This window comes from Stenella coeruleoalba, assembly GCF_951394435.1.
Source record: "Stenella coeruleoalba genome assembly, chromosome: 9".
NCBI lineage: Eukaryota > Metazoa > Chordata > Mammalia > Artiodactyla > Delphinidae > Stenella > Stenella coeruleoalba.
In genome coordinates this window covers 64,427,291-64,449,004 of record NC_137155.1, presented here as the reverse complement: position 1 = coordinate 64,449,004, position 21,714 = coordinate 64,427,291, and the positions used below count along the sequence as shown (strand labels likewise).

Genomic DNA, 21,714 nt, shown 5'->3' with positions numbered 1-21,714 from the left:
GACGCTGGAAAGAAAATAGTAGCCGACTGAAGAAGCAAACCAGAATGAGGAGTACAGCCAAACCAGCAGTTGACATTTTGTTGTCCTCTGATATCTCCCAACCTAGACTCAATGCTGCCCCAAACCCGGAAGTGGACAGTGGCATGGAGAGATGGCATCAGAAGAAACCCTCTAGTTCTCACTCTAGAAGTGGGAAAGGGGTCTCTTTGCAGTGACAGGGCAGCAGTGAGGAGGTGTCTAGAATTCTGGGTGGGGGGACAGTCCCTCCAGTTAGAAGAGCTGTGCTCCCAGGAGGGTGGAGCAGATACCCTATTGCTTATTTTCTCACTCTGTCCTCTCATCTCTAGTTAATTTGTGAGACGTGCACAGGAGAGTGGGGGAAAGAAAGTTGGGGCTTAAGGACCAAACAGGGGAGCCCAAGGAACTAGAAAGGACCGAGGAGCTCCTAGAGACGGAGGAGCTTGGGAAAGCAACCCCAGAAAGTTGTGTGTGAACTCCTGGGCTTTCTCTTGAGCTGCACATGCACAGATCTGATCCTTAATTGCATACCAAAGACTCTGAGACCTCAACTTGGACATAGACCACTGCCCAGGTCCCAGAATGGCCACTCAGTGGCACAGACATGAGACAAATCAGAATAACACTACAGAGGGTTTGAGAGTGGAACTGACATCGAAACCATAACCTCCCAGAAGACTAGTTAGAACTTGCCACCTGAACCTAACTGGGTGGATTGCCTAATAAGACAAAAGTATAAGGCTCAGAGTCTTATAATATCCAAGATGCCCAGGATAGAATCCAAAATTACTCAGCATATAAGGAACCAGAAAAATCTCAACTCACATGGGAAAAGAAAACTAACAGATGTCAGATGTTGGAACTATCTGACAAAAAATTTTATAGCAGTGGTTGCAAAATGCACCTCGAAGTCCTTTTTACAGGTTCTCATATAAGAACTAGATCTTGTAATTCACATAGTCTCATTTAAGAACTGAAATAATCTGTTTCAGTCATTACTAATGTGTAGTAATTGGTACCTGAAATGGGTTACTAGCTGAGATGCTGATTGCTAGCTGTTAGACCTTGAGCAAGCCTCTTGCCCTCTCTGGGCCTCATCTGTAAAGTGGGCTACCTGATCACATACTCTCAAAGGTCCCATCTAGCACTGATGCTCCAAGGCTTTGCACTCGACGTCTACGGAGTGCCAAGAGGCAGAGTTATAAGGCCAGTGACGCTGAAGCCTGAGGGCCCCTCACTTGCCTGGTAACCATATGGATTTGTAAAATTTACCAACTTGAGATATTTAACCACAATTGATTAAGACTTGTGTCTCTTTGCACTCTGGCTTCTCTTTGTGTCAGGTCTCATTTTTGTGTTTTGTGTTCTTTTCCTTAAAGAGGGTCCTCCAAATTATATAATCTTCAGAACGCAAAACCTGGATCTGCCCCTGTCCTATTCAGAGAGTTATAACAAAGATGGCATTAAACTAGAGATTTGTTTCTGAGTCGTGTCTAGAAAGCATCCAATATTTTATTGGGAATTAGTTGCCAAGTTCTTCTCTTAGGACTGCAAGAGAAGAAGCACCTACTTTTCTTTCAGTGCTCAGCTTAATACCGCTTCTTCAGGGCTTCTCAGAATCCCTAACACTTGATGTTCATTACTTATGAATAACTCTAAGCCTCACAAAAACAGGGACCATATCTTTTCTATTGACTGATGTGTCCCCAGCATCTATTACAATGCCTGACACATAGTAAGTACTCCATAAATGTTGATGAATGAATGAATTAAGTTAAGAAGACCTATTATACTTATACTTAAATATACCCCATGAAGAAGTTGAGACTGAGCTCTTACTCTGGGCCAGGCACAAAACCAAAAACTTCCAGGCTTATTTAGAAGACCGTTAAGAGTATCTTACCAGTTGATTCAAATGTCCAGAATATGAAGCACTTGCTGCTGTGGTCAACACTGATCCAGCAGTGGGAATGTATGCTGAAATTTACTCATGAAAGACAACCAGTGTTGAGATTATGGGAAACGCTTCTTTACTTGCAATGCACTATGCCTTATGTAAAAGGGACTGAATGAGCCAGAGTTCAGACTTTTGTGGCCAATAAGGACCCTATTCTTTTCTTAATTGGGGACAGGTAGATTCTCCATTGTACCACCTTGACAAATAAATTAAGTGTCCCTATTTCAGAGTCAAAACTTTTCCATTTCTCTGAACTATTATTGTAGAGACCAGGTATGGACCTCTTCAGGGTAGCACCAGCTCTTCAAATGCTCACCTTGTTTTGCCTCATCCCACAGGCTAGAAGCTATCTTTCTCTCCTGCTTACATCTTCCTGTTCCAACTACTTTATTAAGTATTTGCTGTAATAGTAGCAGCAGCCGCAACAAAATCGGCAGCCGAGAGGAAGTCTATGCACAGGAGGAGAGAGAAAAGAGCGCTTGGGAGGGAGAGAGACAGTAAATGATGGGGCTGGCAAAGGGATAGCAGAACAACAGGAAAGGGGGACTAAGAAGAGAAAGTGACATGGGAATTACATAAACTCATTACATAATCTCATAAAACTGACATTTCCAAAAGGAAATGGAAATCGTGGAAGGTGCCACAACTCTGGAGCAATGAAAATTCTGGGCTCCTGTTATAAACACCCACCAGAAAAAATAAACATTTGGGTAAGGAAGAGCGGGCACTTCCTCTCTCCTTGGGTGGACGTTTGTGATTGCTACTTTCAGGTCCACCGCAAGCCGTTGCCATTGGCCTGCCATCTTTGCCCTGAGCATCAGAGGGATGTAGGGATGTGGGTCCAGAGAGGGGCTGCCCATGTGGCATGCCATGACAGGTTTTCATTTCCATCTTCCTCAAGCTCTGTGGGTGCTCCACACCTCACATTCCCAGTTGTACTCTGGGTAATGAGGAAAATGATTGGCCTGACCTGGTCCTCTAATTTTTTTTCCCACTCATGGCTTGAGCTTTCATTAGTTTTCAGTTCTCATTAAGAGAAAAATCAAAGAGTGAGAATTAAACACCTCCTGATTTATTAGTTTACTGAAAATGGGAAGATGAGAGTCCTGGGACTGGCACTGGATGAAGGGCCCGGACGATGAGACGAGTGAGCCGCCGTAGGATCCCCATGGCTGTCCTCCTTCTCTTCCCTCTTGGGAGCAAGAGGGAGCCATCTCACACCCAGAAATCCTTTGAGTCTCTATGTTTATGACTCGGTGCTGTGAAATCTGGCACCGTCTCTGAGCCGAGATAATAGACTCAAATCACATTGAGTTTTCTGGGTTTGGTTGCCTTGAACCTTTCACCAGCGCTCGGTTATAGGTCTCACCCCACAGATGCTAATCCTCAGGTATAGAGGCTGTGTCCAACTCATCTGCTAATTCCCTACTATGTGCAAGGCACATGGCAAGTGCTCAACAAATGAATGGAGAGGGTGAATGAATACATGCATGCTGAGATGAAATGACTGCCCTTAAATTGTATGTCTGTGTGCATGTTTAATACTACCCCGCCTCACTACAAAAAGGAAACAAAGACAGTATGATGATTCCTAAACAAAAATTAACCATAGCATTACCATAGGGTCCAACAATTTCAGTTACCTAAAAAGTAGGGACTCAAACAGATACTTGCACACCAATGTTCATAGCAGCATATTCACGATAGAAAAATGTAGAAACAACCCAAATGCCCATCAGCAGATGAAAGGATAAACAAAATGTGGTACGTACATACAATGGAATATTATTCAGTCTTTAAAAGGAAGGAAATTCTGACACATGCTGGAAATGGATGCACTTTAAAAACATTATGCTAGGGCTTCCCTGGTGACGCAGTGGTTGAGAGTGCACCTGCCGGTGCAGGCGATGCGGGTTCGTGCCCCGGTCCGGGAGGATCCCACATGCCACAGAGTGGCTGGGCCCGTGAGCCATGGCCGCTGAGCCTGCGCGTCCGCAGCCTGTGCTCCGCAACGGGAGAGGCCACAACAGTGAGAGGCCTGCGTACCGCAGACAAACAAACGAACAAAAAAACATTATGCTAAATGAAAGAAACCAGACTCAAAAAGGCGAATATGGTATGATTCCACCTATATGAGGTACCCAGAATAGTTACATTTATACCAACAGAAAGTAGAATGGTGCTATCAGAGGCTGTGGGAGGGGTATTCTCTAATGGATACAGGGCTTCAGTTTGGGATGACGGAAAAATTCTGGAGATGGATGGTGGTGATGTTTGCACAACAATATGAATGTATTGATACTTAACGCCACTGAATCGCACACTCAAAATGGGTTAAAATGGTTACGTTTATGTGTTGTATATTTTACCACAATAAGAGAGGAAATAAAGCGATATTCATCTATCGTACTAACATTCCTGAATCAGCCAAGAGAACATCAGTGCTGCCCATACAGCTTGCATCTAGCTGTACGTGGAAAAGGAAGCAGTCCCTGCATGGTCACACGGTTTTGAGGGGCCATGGGCCAGTACGCTCCTCATGGGTGTGCACTGCCCTTTTTCCCATGTGGATCTGCAGGAATCTGGCCTTCCCCACAAGCTTCCAAAGCTGGAAGTTACAGGAAAATCTTCATTGCCCCTTGAATTGTACCACCCATCTGAGGATTACTCACTAATTGCTGCAGACTATCTTCCAAGGGACAAAGAAACACTAAACCTATGTGGGTTCACCCTTTCTAGACACCCGGTCTAGATAAGCACTGTCACACAAGGAACCAGAGCTCAGCCTCACAGAAAGGACTGAGTTTGAATTGCAGCTCTCTGAATGATTAGTTGTGTGGCTGTGGGCAAGTCACTTTAAGTGAGCTTCAGTTTCCTCATCTATAAAATGGGAATACTACTATGCCTACCTCGTACAGTGGTTGTTAAGGTCTAAATGAACTAATAATATAAGTGCTTAACAGAGTGTCTATAATAAAATGAGTATTCAATAAATATAATTTTCATATAGGAGATGCATGACAGGTGGTAACAAGGGTGGGGGAAGGATGGTTATGCATGTCACTACAGGAGCTGAAATATTTCAAGTCTACAATCTAAACCTTGCACAGGCCAGCCAGTCAGGAGGAGCCTCAGGAGTGAGCAGGAATCCTGGCAGGCAATAAAATGGGGATTTCTAGGGAGATGGGCGGTTCTCAAATAATCCTTTTTATGGTACCTCTCATCCCTCAACTCATTCCTTAATCTTTGGGTAGTTTCTGTCTTTGCTGATAGATTTATACCTTTTTCTCACATCTACTAGAAAGTGTACCCATTCATGCTTAGGAAATATCTTGAAACCTGTGAAACTAAAAATTTTAGAATTATGTTAATTATAATGCCAAGCAAACAGAAGACCCATTAAGGAGAGTTGCAGGATGAAGTCATTCCCATCAGCATGATGGTTTGGATGAACTTTGAGTGTACAGTGATGCTTCTTCCATGATTTCAGTCAATCAATCAAACTCTCATACTGGGGGCTTCCCTGGTGGCGCAGTGGTTGAGAGTCCGCCTGCCAATGCAGGAGACACGGGTTCGTGCCCCGGTCCGGGAAGATCCCACATGCCACGGAGCGGCTGGGCCCGTGAACCATGGCCGCTGAGCCTGCGCGTCCGGAGCCTGTGCTCCGCAACGGGAGAGGCCACAACAGTGAGAGGCCCGCGTACTGCAAAAAAAAAGAAAAAGAAAAAAAAAAAAAAAAACTCTCATACTGATTATGCTGAATTGAAGTTACTAACTTTAATTATTTTCTTAATTTTAAGGTGCATCTTCCCAAAGCCTGGAGAGATTTATAGAAAGGTAAGTGGAAGAGGGAGGGATACAAGAAGTTGTTTTTAAGTTAAGTTTCTATTTTGAAAAATGAATAAAAACTCTCTGTTGTTACCCAGTAACCACTTATACTGAGCATCTATACCTTGTTAGTCACTTTCCATACACTGGGAAGTTGTCACTTCTTGGGCCAGTGACCATAGGAAGTGATTAATTTACATGTGTCCATAAAAATGCATACAAAGTGGGTAAAACTTAGGTCTGGCCAAAGTATTGCTTCTTAATCCTTGAACAAGAAAACAATTTTGTGCTTGTATTGGACTTAAAATTCAGAAGCAAGGCCTTGGGCGTCCAGAATAGAAACCTTGATAAACCCTTGATTTTTCAAAGTTGACCACAGGTCCACAGCTGTAATAATGTCCTACACGTCTGGACACAAGTAACTCAGATAACTCACCTGTGTTTATTCGTGACAACTTCTGTGAAACATGCTGTAAAGATAGTAGTGTGTCCTCCTATGGGAGACTTCAATCTGCTCTTTTAGTTCTATGCATTTATGGGGTCTTTTCCTAATGGATAAGTGGGTTAACATTTACAGAGAAGAAGAGGGAAATGGGAATGAAAGAAAAATAGCAAAATGTTACCAAGAAGATGGTCATACAAAGATTCACAGCTAGGCTTCCAAGTGTTTGACATTCAGATTCCATCTATGGTTTCTCAGTTTGTCTAGGAACCAGCTGTTGGACCAACCAGCCATTGTCATATACGCCATGATTGGAAATGATGTCTGCAACGGGTGAGTTACTGAGAAAGGTTTGGAAAATTCTTTGACTCCGAGTTTCCCTGTCCTCTCAACTCGATCCACTCCATTACAGTAGCCTGCTGTGGAACTGAATTTCCCTATCTTAGCAAGTCCTAGACACATGTGAAATCAACGAAACCAAGCTGCAAAGCAGAAAGACTTTAAGAATATCTGACCCATTAATTCTTTGCTCTGATTCATAACAAAGGAGTGTGTCATGATCAACTCTGAGTTATACCGCAAGAAATATGTTAGTGCTAATCAAAAATCCAAGATTGAGAATCACGGCTTTTTAAATAAAATAAGGCAAAATCACAGCTCTCTCATAAGAACAGCTTCCTCACTCATATTCTGATTCACTTACCCACGTGGTCGAGACAGCATAGACCTGGAACTTTGCAGAGAAACTGCACGTGATTCACAGCCAATCCTATTTATGCCCATGGCCCATCGTAAGAAAGTAGTTTTGCTAAACTGCTAATATCAGTAGTGATTTCAAAATGTTGAATGCCTTCAGTCCCCCACAACATTTTGGAAGGCTTCTCGAAGTCTGTGCATACCCCTGAGAATACGCCGCACATGTGAATGCCATCTGTCCTGTGATCATGGCCAAAAAGATAGGTGAGATCAGCTCTAAAACAACTCCCCAGTCGCCACCCACCCATCATGTTAGTAAAATAGAAAAGCAAAGCCAAGAGAGGTGACACGACTTGCCCAATTAATCGACTGATGGCAGAGCTGGACTCCAACCCAAGAGGTGTTAGAAGCAGGCCACCCTGTTCACTGCCCACCTTTTGCTTTCTCGTACTTCACTCACCAAGTTTCTGAGCCTGTGCTAAAAACATGGTTCTGTATTATGAACGTGTGTTTGCCCCCATGGACACCTCCAGGAGAGCTCCAGAGCTCTTACGGTGAAGGAGGTGTAGGCCTAAACGGTGAAGTGAGTTCAGGGCAGGAGATACCACACTGCCATCCAGAGATACTGATATGCCCTGCCTTGGCAGCCCCTAGACTGGTTTACCACTGTCCGCAGAACCCCAAGTCTGCCAAGACTACATGCTGAGGACCCAAGGTATCTCTGTAATGACCCACCTGGAACTCTGCAGTAAATAGCAAACAGCCCCAAAACCTTCCATAAGCCAAGAGCCACACCTGTCTCTATATCAGGTCATCCCCAGAGCAACCCTAAGAAGCAAATGTGATTGTCCCATTTTACAAATGAGGAAATTGGGGTTCAGCAAGGTTAGGTAAGGAACTTGCTTCTGCTGTTATTGAGCAGTAAAGCTGAGAGCCCATCCGGGTTCTCTGACTAAATTCTGTACTCTTTCTACAGTCCACACTTGCCTTATTTGCTTTCTTTTATGAATTCACTTTTAAACGTACGTATTGACCACCTATGAAATGCCAAGCTGTGTGCCTGGCTTTGGGATATGATGGCAAAGAGGCCACCGTCCCTAACTTCAAGGAGCTTATGGAAGGAGAAGCAATGAACTTCAACCCCCAGTCCCATCACAAAACAGAACAAACCTATGGTCAGGTCAGCCAGTGCCCCTCCAACCTCTGGATCCTGTCCCGCTGGAGGGGACAGAGAACAAGCTGGTTATACTGCGTAAAAAACACCTGCAGAAAGAGCCTTTTAGTCCAAGAGCCCAAAATCCCTGAAACTGCACTTTTTCAGCAGAAGCTGTACACGCAGAGGCCCCTCCAGCCCAGTCCTGCTCTTCGTTTTCCAAGGAGCCGAAGGGCAGGCAGACATCAGTCAGAGACCCACGCCAGCCTCTCTGCCCTCTGGGGATCCGGGCAGAGAAGCAGCAAGCATTTGGGTGAAAGGATGGAGTTGGCAGTGTGGGATGTCCCCGCAGTGCCCACTTTGCAACGTCCTGTGGAGGGGTTAGAAAAATAAAGACAGATGGCAAGTATACCTCCCCATCTGCCAGAATGTCGAGGTGGAGGAGATTACCCCAAATGAGCAAAGTGATTTCATAAAAGCCCAAGCCAGCAACGAATTGCATAAGTCCATCCTGAAAAAACTTTTAGGGTATTTGCTTGACTTTTCTCTTTTTTTGTTACAACGATGCTCGCTTTTAGTAAAATAATGCAGCTATGTGCTTCTCTCTCAATTCTCTAAACAAACGTAGATAATAAATACTTGTTAAATGAATGAAGGTCATGATTGCAAGATAGCTTTTAGCATCAGGAATTCAAGAAGAAAGGTGAAATAGACAAACCTAGCTTTCTTGTTGTACCTCTACTCCATTTGGCCTAAGCTAACCCAACTTCTTTGCGCCTTTCGTATCATTGCCTTCAAAAGCTATAGAGTGTGAGTGATACAGAAGGAGAAAAATTCCTGGAAATAGGGCAAGTATGAGTGAGCTACAGCAGCGGAGGCTTGGGTAGCAAGGGCAGCAATGAGAAATGGGAATGGCCTCAAGTCATAAAGGGCGATGACAAACCTTCCCCAATATCCGATTACAACATCCCTGAAAGAAACATTGTAATTACTGGAAATGTATATAAAAAAAAAAACAGAAGCATCTAACACTAGCCACAGAAATGGACATGGTTCTATTTTTTATAGTGGACCTAGACATTATAAATTGAACATTTTTCACCTAATGGAGAGAGCCAGAGCCGCCCTACGGAGGTTGTCTGTGTCGCCAGCTCCCAAGTGTTTTTCAGCAATGCCGATGTTTCAGTTGTCACCTAGGGCAGCTGGTCAGCACTGCATTAAGAGGAAGCAGTCAAGATGCTGATAGATCACAGACTCCAAGGAGCTGAACTGCCAGGAAACAATCCATTCTATCCAGTCAAGGGTAGAAAACCAGCAGAGAAGGGAATGGATAGAACTCTGCTGCTCAGAGGAGTCTTCTCTCCCAGCCTCCTCAGTGAAGGTGTGGGTAGCCAAGGGAAGAATGAGCTTCTCTACCAGCCAGCATGTTCCAGGCCATATCCTCTTTTAGGGGACCCAGGATCTCTATGCATCGGGTAATGTGGGCCCATTGAGACCCCACCCCATTCCCAGTCTATGTCAAGATGCCTCCTCATGGAGGTTGGATGGGAGGTCAATAATGTGATTACAACTGGGGGGCCTGAAACCAAGGGCTACCTCTATTACCTGGATGCTTCAAAAATACGAAAGCGAGCTGTGAGTGAAATCTGAGCGCTCAACCACAGCTTTGGGCTTTCACTCTGGTTCTGGGCAACGTTTTCTGCAGAGGCTATTTACCTTCCTCCTTGAGAGGGGGGCACCCCTGCCGTCAGCCATCAGTGAAATCTGGCTGGAACACCCGCCAGGGTAATGGCCCTGCACCCAAGTCATGAGGCTTACCTTGCGTGATCAGGCACAATTCATTAGGACAGGGACAGACTCTGAGCCACCCGAAACACAAGGCTCTTTATCTGTTCCAAGCCCACCACGTGTTCCTGACGTGTGAGAGCGTGGCGCTGGGCACCATCTTCTCTCCCATTATTTTCCTGGAATGAGCGTCACGTCTCTCAACCTGGCTTTCATAGTTCTCCCCTGTAAGCCCTGCACCCTCAACCCCTCACCTCTCCAGGACTGACCAGCGTGAGCTCACCGGTGTGTGAGGAAGGGTGCAGGGCACTGCCGAGGCAGGCAAACACGGGATGGCAAAGTGAACCTGACGTGGGCTCCAGAGCACCTGCATGAAGAGGTTTAGACACTTTCAGCTCAGCCCATGCAGCCTTTGACAGCAGGGCAGGCCTAGGAGGTGTTTCCCAAACCACTGGGACTCTTTGGTCCCAAAATACTAGTGCTAAGTCCCCTCAAATATTACCGGAGGAGAAAGAGTACACAGGTCAAAGGGTGTTGAGAATTTTTCAGGGACAGGGTCAGAGGGACCATCTATGGCATCCAGAGGAGGTGATCCACCACCTGTCACTCAGACCCTTTTGCCTTTGCCTGAACTAAGAATTGGTTAATTTTGCTATACACACTACAGGGTTTACCTGGCGATGCGCGTATGTAAATTATCTAGCTGTACATGATGGAGCAAAGATGACTGGAGAATGTTCCAGCAGAAACACCAAGGCTTCCATTCTTCTTTTTTTTTTTAACTTTTTATTTTATATTGGAGTATAGCTGATTAACAATGTTGTGATAGTTTCGGGTGCACAGCAAAGCGACTCAGCCATACATATACGTGTATCCATTCTCCCCCAAACTCCCCTCCCATCCAGGCTGCTGCATAACATTGAGCAGAGTTCCCTGTGCTATGGGTAGGTCCAGCAGGACCTACACAGTAGGTCCTTGTTGGTTATCCTTTTTAAATATAGCAGTGCGTACATGTCAACCCCAAATTCCCTAACTATCCCTTCCCTCCACCCGGGAACCATAAGTTCTTTCTTTAAGCCTGTGTGTCCGTTTCTGTTTTGTACATATGCTCATTCCTATCATTTCTTTTTAGATTCCACACATAAGCGATCTCATAGGATATTTCTCTTTCTCTGTCTGACTTACTTTACTCAGTATGACAATCTCTAGGTCCATCCATGTTGCTACCAATGGCATTATTTCATTCTTTTTGATGGCTGAGTAATATTCCATTGTATATATGTACCACATCTTCTTTAGCCATCCCTCTGTCGATGGACATTTATGTTGCTTCCATGTCTTGGCTATTGTAAACGGTGCTGCAATGAACACTGGGGTGCATGTATCCTATCAGACCATGCTTTTCTCTGGATATACACCAAGGCTTACATTCTGATTTCGCTTAGCAATTAGCCATTTTAGTGATGCTTGCTTAATTTGTGAGTGCCCTTTCATGAATGCAAATGAGCTGAGATTCTTTGTTTATCATCAGGGTTGTGTCTCTAACTAAAAAATAATCATTAAATAGGGAGTATGGGAGAGTTTGCTCCATCTTAACTCATCTTGCCTTTAGGTGGTTGGAGAGTCTTAGCTCAGCATCATTGCTTTGTGCCAAAGCATTGTATCAGCAGAAGAAAAAAAAAAAAACAAAACCCTGAGATGCCAAGGCGAAAGTTAATAGCCGTGCATTCTAGCTTTACCAATGACAGAAGACAGGATATAGACACCCAACTTGCTTTGTTTCACCCCTGCTGTCACACTCCAAACACACAGTGAAGACAAAACCTGGTTACTCTGAACCTCGTTCTCCTGGTCTGAACAAACGCACGAGGCAGCCTGAATCCCCTTCACAAAGTGGGGCCCTTCTAGGGCTTCTGTGCATCTGCAAATCAAGCCAAATCCTTAACCAACCTTTGGCCCCTAGTAGGTAGGCAACCTATTCTCAAATCCTTCTGAGTGCTTTTTATGCAGGCTGGAGAGCTTCTTATTCATAAAGTCGTATAATTTTCCCCAAAGTAATGAAAAACATGAATATAGCATTTTATTCTACATGCTGGGGTTTTGTACAATGGGACAGCTCTTTCTCTTTCCTCCGATCTCTCTTTCTCTCTCTCAGAAAGTCCAAGGAACTCATGACCCAGTGCAGAAGCACATACACCAACCACACCGAACGCCCCGAACGTCAGATTTGCTCCACCTTTTCCTCTGTGCAGCGACATATTGCCCCTCACAACCTGGCCTGTGTGACCTTCACACCCATGGTCAGCCTGTCACCCTCTGGACAGCAACAACGTGAAAAGTCACTTTATTTCACTAAGTGACATAGGTGGAGGGGAAATGACATAAAATTACAATGTTTTCTGCCCCTCCCGTTAATATTTAGCTTTCTTCCTCATTTTAGAAAGAATAAAAATGATATGAGAACCCCTTTCATTTTGACTGTTTCTCTGATTACAAAATAACATGTGTTGTGAGAAGTTCAAATAATACAGGTCTAGGAAGTGAAAGTTTCTCCAGAATCACTCCCTACCGCCCCACCACCACTGCTTAGAGCTAACCACTAGAGATGTTTCCTGTATTTGCAGCCAGATTTTTTCTATGTAAGTTCTAATGTACAGACTGATTAATATTCATTGAAATAAAATAATATTATGCTCACTGCTCTGTCATTTGTTCTCTTCGCTCAACAATACTTTTTAGCAGTCTTTTCCATGCTAAGACATACAGATTATTCTTTTAAAAAAATTGTGTTTTATTGAGGTGAAATTCACATAATGTAAAATTAAGCATTTTAAAGTGAACGATTCAGTAGCATTGAGTACATTCAAAATGTCGTGCAACCATCACCTATATCTAGTAACTTCGTTCTTTTTAATGGCTGTATAGAGGTTTACTGCATGGATCTACTATAATTTATATAGCCAGGCCTTTTAGCTTTTCCCAATTTTATTCTATTCCAAGAACTGTTGTCCTACTTGTATGTACATTTTTGCACATTTGTGGAAATGTTATGATAGGACCACTTCCCAAAAGAGAAATGTCAAGGTCAAAAGTTAAACCAACTTCAAGTTTTGACACATTCTGAAAAATTCCTTCCAAAATGACAACACCAATTTCCATTTAGGAACAGCTCCCTTAAAAGTGACAAGAGTGGACACCCCTAGGGGCTTCTTTCTGTCTCCTCTTCCCATGTCTCTTGTTTCTCGGGTCCAGCTCGTGAGTAATGAACTTACTTTTTCTGGTTTGGAAGCTGTATCAAAGTCCCTAGGGCTGCAGTGACAAAATATCACAAACTGGGTGAGTTCAAAAAACAAAAATTTATTCTTTCACAGTGTTGGAGGCTAGAAGTCCAAAATCAAGGGGTCAGCAGGGCCATCTCCCTCTGAAGTGTCTCGGGGAAATCTTTCCTGTCTTTTCATCCTTCTCGTGGCTCCCTGCAATCCTCGGCATTCCTTGCTTGTGGCAGCATAACTGCAATTTCCACTTCCAGCTTCACATGGCCTTCCTCCCTATGTGTGTGGGTCTCTCCTCTTCTTAAAAGGACACTAGTCATTGTATTTAAGGCCCAACCTAATCCAATATGACCGCATCTTAACTGATTACATCTGCAGAGACCCTGTTGCCAAATAAGGTCACATTCTGAGGGAGGCTATTCAATCCACTCCAGGATCATTAGGTAAATCTGGAATTTTAAGGACTTAAAATAGAAAATAACTTATAGCATGATTCCATTTAGGTTAACAACAGGCAGTTTAAAGCCTAAAGAGAATTCTGTTTTCAACTCCCAGGTTAATGCAGGTTAGTATCTTAATTCAAATTTGATATGTTCCTGAAGGCTTGTACAAAAGTCAACGGTGCAAAAAATGAACAATAATAGACTTACATATTAAAGCCAAAAAATATTCTAGAATCCCTATTATACCTTGCCTTTTTTTCCCAATAAACGTAAGTTTATTGATTCAATCCTTTAATCATTTATTCAACACATGGTTACTACATGCAATGTTCTGCTCCAAGCACTAGAAATACAGCAATGAGCAAAACAAAATCCCTGCCTACATGGAGTGTAGTTTACCTACTACAACTACGAGTATAGTTCACAGTACTGAGCATTTGGCCAGGTAGCAGTTTCAAAAATAAAGAAAATGGGTAACATGAGGTGTGGTCATCTACAAACACTGGCATTAACAGTTCATCCTGTCCTGGGAGAAGCAAAAGAAATGAGACATAGGGAAGAGCAGACAGTAGAGGGTCTCAGTGCTAAGCCACAGAGTTTGAATTTCATTCTGTAGTAGATAAGAGTCATCAAAGTGTGTTTTAATGGCCGGGAAGGAGGAAAGGTTGTATTAAACAGTTCAATAGAAAGTATGTTAGTATTATGTTAAACTTGTCAGTCATTTAGGTTCTGGACTTCAGTGTGATAGTCTTTATCATTGCCCTCTGAAATGCTATTATGTAAATTAATTAACCACTCCTTAGTTTTCTTTATTCCCTTAAATCATTTTTTGTTTGTTTGTTTTGTTTTGTTTTGTTTTTCGGTACGCGGGCCTCTCACTGTTGTGGCCTCTCCCGTTGCGGAGCACAGGCTCCGGATGCGCAGGCTCAGCGGCCATGGCTCACGGGCCCAGCTGCTCCACGGCATGTGGGATCTTCCCGGACCGGGGCACGAACCCGTGTCCTCTGCATCGGCAGGCGGACTCTCAACTACTGTGCCACCAGGGAAGCCATGTTTTTTTGTTTTTTGAATTTTATTTATTTATTTTTTATACAGCAGGTTCTTATTAGTTATCTATTTTATACATATTAGTGTATATATGTCAACCCCAATCTCCCAATTCATCCCACCACCACCATCACCACCCCCGCTTTCCCCTCTTGGTGTCCATACGTTTGTTCTCTACATCTGTGTCTCTATTTCTGCCTTGCAAACTGGTTCATCTATCCCATTTTTCTAGATTCCACATATATGTGTTAATATACGATATTTGTTTTTCTCTTTCTGGCTTACTTCACTCTGTATGACAGTCTCCAGGTGTATACCTTGCCTTTTAAAGATAACAAGAAAGAAAGGAGGAAGGAAGGAAGGAAGGAAGAGAGAAGGAAGGAAGGAAGGAAGGGGAAAGGAAAGGAGGAAGGAAGAAAGGAAGGAAGGATGGAAGGAAGGAAGGAAGGAAGGAAGGATGAGATAAGGAAGGAAGGAAGGGGAAAGGAAAGGAAGGAAGAAAGGAAGGAAGGATGGAAAGAAGGAAGGAAGGAAGGAAGAAAGGAAGGAAGGAAGGAAGGAAGGGAGATTTAAATGGAACTTTCAATGATGTATGTCTAGTATTTTGTACAGTCCTCACTTTTGTTCTTTTCCAAACCAAATGAAAATAAGACAACCAGCTTAAATTCAGTAAATGTCTAATTGAAGCTAAAGATTTGCTACTTTCACTTATGATTTACATCTTTGTCTTAAATTCTTTGATTTTAGGACTGTGCTCTTATAACTACTTTCAGCACTTCCTTTTTCTGTTTTCACTAATTTTGTGGAACAAGAAGATAAAAATATAATTAAAAATTTCATATATCCTCTATAGAGCACATGCACTTCTATATAGAGAAAGGCAGTGATGCAAATTGGAATTATCTGTTGACAGATATTGTTGCAGGGGTATAGCCTGGAATAGCAGTCTATCAGGAAATTCATGAAAGTTCAAATTCATTGTAGAACGGAAAGATGTAATGTGGACACATAATGTCACTTCATTCCTCAGTGAAATTTCATCTCCCTGACTGTTATATATGTGAAAAGTTTTAAAGACCAAGTTGCAGAACTCAAAGTGTCAAACAAATAATAAGCAATACCAGACCCCTTTGATTCTATTAACTGTGTGTAAGAGTCAGGATAGGTGAAGTTATGCTGCAGGAACAAACAGCCCCTAAAATCTTAGTAGCATAAAGCAATAAATATTTATTCACTCGCACTACATTGTCCATCAGGGATCACCATGGAGTCTGTTCCAGGACTCAGACTGGTGAAGCAGCTGCTTTCTAGAACATTGCTCAGACTCATGGCAAAGAGAAATGGCATCCTGGAGGCTCTCATACAACCAAACATGACACATGTCACTTCTGCTCACAACTCATAGGCCAGACCTGGCCCACCTAACAACAAGGGAGTCCAGAAACCAGAAATATTTTTTAAATAACACCAATAACTACTCTGTGTGTGTGTGTGTGTGTGTGTGTGTGTGTGTGTGTGTTTTGGGGGTGGATCTTATATTTGTGTGCATTTATCCTATAATATACTAAGATATTTTCTGTTTCTTTTGTGAACAGGAAGAGTGATCCCGTCCCAGGAATGACCACTCCTGAAAAATTGTACTCAAAGGTCATGCAGACTCTGCAGTATCTAGATTCTCACCTGCCAAATGGCAGCAATGTTATTTTATACGGCTTACCAGATGGAACCTTTCTCTGGGATAATTTGCACAGCAGATATCATCCTCTCGGTATCAGTTTGAAGATGTTTTTACTCCTTAACAATGTCAATGTATTCGTAGTTCAAATATATGTAGTTCAAACCATATAGGAATACACCTAAAATGCCACCAGAACGATGAAGGGAAGAGCACCCAGGTACAGGATCTAAAAGGTCAGTATCCAAAGGTGGCCAGAACCAGATCCAAAGTCAGAAAGGGCAGATGTATTTGGCAAAGAATTAGGACAAACTGAAAGGTAAGAGTTTAAAACTCCTTCACTGAAGGTGAAATCTAGAAGGAGCCAGTGAAGCCCAAACAAGAGATAGGAAGGAGACAAAGGGAAGGATTTCTCCAAACCTCAGTGGTGAGTGCCCCCTAGTGGCCAGGATTCTAATGACGTCTGTGCACCCTGGTGGCCAGTTAGAGCTCTGTAGAACTGGGTCCTCCAGAGGGCTTGCTCCCTGCTTCTACACTCTCTTGGAGTCCTTGGCTCTGAAATGCTTTAAAGTTCCAAGAAATTTCTAATAGAATCTCTAGCATGCCAGATGCTTCACAAACATTGTGAAAGTAGTAGTAATTCACCTTGGGAAGGGCTGCCATGCTGATCCTTAAAACAATTCTGTGAGATAAATGTTTCTATTAATTCCATTTGATAGATGAAAAAACTAAGGCTCAGAGAAGTTGTGTAGCTTGCCAAATGTTGCACAGCTTATTGTATATGCAAGCTGGGTGTAGCAGGGCTCTCTTTCTGTGTTTCAGGGAAGAATGTCCTTCCAAAAATACTTATCATATGCCAGGCACTGTTCTAGGCACTGTGTAACCATCAGTGAACATAATAGTCAAAAATCTCTGCCAACATAGGCTTATGTTACAGTGGGAGAAAGACTCCAAAAGTCAGAGGATGATAAGTGTTACTACAGAAAATTAAGCAGGGAGGGAGGATGGGCAGTGCTGGCCTCAGGCCTCTCTGACAGGCATCTACAAGGAGGGGCCTGGGGACCACCCCCTCAGCCCCATATCGACAGCACCTGTGCCAGTCTCTCATGGAAAGGGGCTGTCCTTTCCCTGGTATTGCCATAGCCACCTCCTTAGACCAACCCAAGCGACAGTGCCCAGGTGCTACAGTGTCCTGGAGGTCCAAGCAGTTCCTTATGAGTCAGGTGAGCAGTTCAGAGGGGGAAGACCTGAAACTCCTTCCTTTGCGCCCTCCTTAGTGGGTAGAGGTGGAGAGCTTTCCCTTGCATACATAACATCCTTGTGTCTTTTCAATCCCCTCTTGTCCTCCTCCTGTAGTTCCTGTTTAAGCCAACCTCCCTACCAGCTCCCGCAGGAAGTTCTGCACCGCCCCACATAAAAGCAGGGACCCTTTAACCAGCTCTCAAAGGGCTCTGACCCCTTCACTGCGGTCCCTTCACTGGGCAACAATGGAACATGTCCACATTCCAGGCTCCCCACCGATGCGACTGAAGTCATTTTCCTCTTCAATTATGAAATGTGCCACAAATGTTATTATTCCAAGGAAACACTGTCCAGCCTCTCATGAGGAAAGCATGTTCCTCCTATTCACATGGCTTTGACCACGCCCTTTAGAAATGATAACATGATCACACAGTGAACTTGACTCCATTCTGGGCTGCTTTGGACATGTGACGGACAACCACTTGGGCTGATCATGTCTCTTTGAGCCATTTGGGGATGAAAAGTTCAGTTCCCCCAACAGATGTTCTCAGACTCCTAGATTTCTCCCATGCTAAGAAATGCTTGGGGAAGGGGAGTTGGGAGTAGGGGAGATGTGCTCCCAATTTACTGTCACACCAATAGGGACTTGACTCTGGGTTTTCTGACTTTAAACCCCATTCCCTTCCCATGAACTGCAGTTAGACTGCCTCCATAAATTTTCTCAGATATGCCAGGCCGTTCCCTTGACTCAACCATAGTATGTAAAAATGACTCCACGTAATTTGGAAGAGAGCAAGGGAAGGAAAAGGGTGATCGATCAGGGGACTCATCAATCACTTGGTGGATTCTTTTGGCCGGTGGTTCTCATCAAGGGGCAACCCACCCACCCATTATCATATCACCCCTGGAGATGGAGTGCTACTAGCATCCAAGGGGTAGAATCCAGGAATGTTCCTAAACATCCTACAATGCACAGGACAGCCCCCTACGACTGAGAATGTCGACAGCACCAAGGTTGAGAAACCCTGCTCTAGGCTTTGCGTTATCCTCAGATGGCCTCCCTCCAGCCGCTGATCTAGACTAGCACTTCACAGCACGAGAGCAATAGGTGGAACAAGTGTGTTCTATATAAACAACTCTAGTTTGGGGGTAGGGGGAGTCCAATGAGGGAGAAAGTTATAACCACCTAAAATTTGTTGAATGTTTTTCAGTTATTATTCACATCCTAAATTATCCCTGCTGCCTGGTTGCCATGAGAAATAAATCATAAATTCCTCAACGAAGCATCAGGGTCCTTCCTAAACAGACTGGGGAAGTAGGTGGGATTTACCCAGCGTCCTCATTCGTCCCCTGGCAGGCTCCTAACTCACATAAGGTGAGAAGCTTGAACAGGGGGCTGCTGCCCTCTCATTGCCTCCGTTCTGCCCTGCTCCACATCCAGTCTTTGAATCTTCGTTCCCACAGACAGGAACCGGCCGTGAAGCAGGTTAATGCTAGCTCAGCCTCAGGGCTTGGTCGCGTTGCCCAGGTTAAGGTGGATCTCATCTTAATCAACAGCCACACACCTGAGTCTGGTTCCTGGGGCACTGTGCTAAGGGTGGGGCAAGCAAATAAAAGGGGGTTTCCATTTATTCTGCCTTTGAGCAAAGAAACATGATGATGATAATCTGTAGACTTGACTTTAGCCACCCCTTAAGGATTAAGAAAGAGGCCGGGAGCAAAAGGGGTCAGGGGAGAAGCCCTGCGTCAGTGATGACATTCTCTGCTGCCTCAGTAAACAGGTGGGAATTCAGCCTGACTATTCAGGAAAGAGAAGGTTAAATGCCACAGCATCAGGTGTGCAGGTAGTGGAGGCCCAGAACAAGAATGGGTGTCTTGCTGACTCCTGCTGGGGAGGAAGGGGCTAACATCATTCCTCTTAGCCTTGTCTGTGAGTCACGACCCAGTCACTGCCTGACCGCCAAGGGCTGTGACAGCCCCACAGGCTCTACCAGCAGTTAAAATTCCTGGTGAGAATGTCTTGTCTTTTTGAGGAATTACCAGAAAGTAAGTCTCACACATTAGGATTATACATTCATAGATCTTTCAAGTAAGTTTATGTTTGATCAGGGATGAGTCCTCTCAGGCGCAGTCTATAAGGAAGGCAATCTTTCCATTAATATGTCTGAGATAACGATTATGTGCTTTGAGGGTAAAAATGATGCAAAGATGAAGTCCTTGTCCTCTAAGGAAAGGACAAATAGTATATAGATCCTGACAGTGAAATTAACGAGGGCCAACGACACCTCTCTAAGCCATATGCATTCAGGGAGCTATCCAAAGGGTCAGACTATGATCAGGAAGTCTGGGAGCGCTGGCTGCAAATAAGTCTGCGAGGCAGCCTTCTTTGAAGGGCCTCTGCCACAAAATAGCCGCAAAAACTCCGTTTTGTCCCAATTACTCTTAAACTTGAAACCTAATGTATTTTAAAATACCTTGTAGCATACCTTCAGTTTTATTACTGGCTTCCTCCCTGTCTAAATTAACGTGGTTTTACCAAGGTTTAACACACTCAGATGGTATTTCATGAAGGTGTGGCTGATCTCTGTTAGCACTAAGCTCGTACGGTAGCTAAAATTTCAACTGTGGTCCCAGCGTTTAATAAATGCCAAAGACTCTGCCCTAAAGAACATACACATGACTGAGACTCGAGCTGCTACTATAGGAGCTGGGGTAGATCCCTTTGATCTTCAGAGGGAGCATATGGTATCAACTGGGCCAACCCACAGGCTCCCATCCCTTACACACACACACACTGATGGTTCCTGGCCACTGTGGGACAGCCCTCTGCCCCTGTCCTGGGCAGTCATGACCACCTGTCTTCACCAGACTCACTTTCTAACCAGGGATTCACAGACACCACCTCTTTGCACGTAGGTACAACATGTAGGTAGGATGAGTCTTTATACCAGGGCTTCTCGATATGGAAGAATACCATTAAAGTAACAGGATAAAAAGTCATACATAAAAAGAAAGAGCGAATAACTGACAGTTCCAATCAGTGGAGAAAAGCATAAGAACCGTTCTCCCTCTTCGTCATAAACCCATCACAGGCACTCCCAGCCAACCTTCCACATGACCAGCCCCAGGGACACGCTGACCTTTAATAGGCAGGAATACCAGAGAGAAGGGAAACCAACCCATTATACCTTTCCCAGTTTTCTTCTAACTACAGCTAATGTGTGCTTATCCTGTCCACAGACCCACCTACTCACCTAAGAATTTCCCCTCCATCAACCTGGTCCAATTAGAGCCAGTGCCAGAATAGCAAGGACATGAAGGGGAGGGAACAGGGATTGGTCCAGAAGGAGGATATGCCTTGTGGTCTCATCCTAACGTGTTCCGGGACCTCAGCAGTAAGACAGTAGGAAGAGGGGAGTAAGCTGGGATGCAACGAGGCTACGGCTCAGCTCAGCCCCCAAAGGGGAGCCAGCAGATGAGCTTCCAGTATCCAGGGGCAGGATAAACTCCAGTCCCCCTGGATATCAGAGCAGTCCAGTCTTGCAGGTGGGGAGGGAGAGGGTGCAGGAGTGGTATTTACGGTCAGGCATGAGGTACCACCTCCAGCAGGTTGAAGACACTTCATCCACTGGGCAGGGAAAAGAGAGAGGCCACCAGGTGAGAGTCAGGGCCAAGCAGGGCGTCAGGGCCCCAGCCAAGCTCCCTAAGGTTTATTACCAGGCCCCCCTGTCCCAACAAAGAAACAAGATGGCAGAGGGAAGGCTGCCGCTCAGCAGGGGGCGAGGGCCAAGTCCTCTGGGCAAGTGGAGGATTGAGGGTGGGGAACGCAGGTTGAAGGTGTCAGTCACTGCAGCTGGGCTGGACTGAGACGGGCAGGGACGCATACAGAAAGGAGGTAAATTACAAAAGCACACACCAAAAAAAATAGAGGGAAAGCAGCCTCTGTGATGGAAAGCAGGATCTTGGAGAAAGATGGATCATGGAGCTCAGAGCTCCACGTGGAGCCCATAAAATGAAAGTGAAGACAGAAGCCAGTGGCTTGGGATTCATCTAAAATGTGAAAATGCAGCCACCTCTGGAGCACAGAGAAGACCCAGCATGTCACTGTGACTTTAATGGCGATAATGAGCCTGTGGTTTTCCAGTCCTGGGATTCA

The 21,714-nt window shown here is 44.4% G+C and overlaps 1 protein-coding gene across 1 annotated transcript in view; it reads left to right on the top strand.

Annotated features, from left to right (window-relative positions):
- The window catches only part of AOAH (acyloxyacyl hydrolase), a 170,450-nt gene that overhangs the window by 127,593 nt on the left and 21,143 nt on the right, over positions 1-21,714 (top strand). Inside the window, exons 14-16 of the mRNA XM_079930918.1 lie at positions 5,776-5,812; positions 6,504-6,578; positions 16,237-16,409. Of these exons, the coding sequence (XP_079787044.1) occupies positions 5,776-5,812; positions 6,504-6,578; positions 16,237-16,409 (285 nt within the window). The remainder of the gene's footprint in view (positions 1-5,775; positions 5,813-6,503; positions 6,579-16,236; positions 16,410-21,714) is intronic.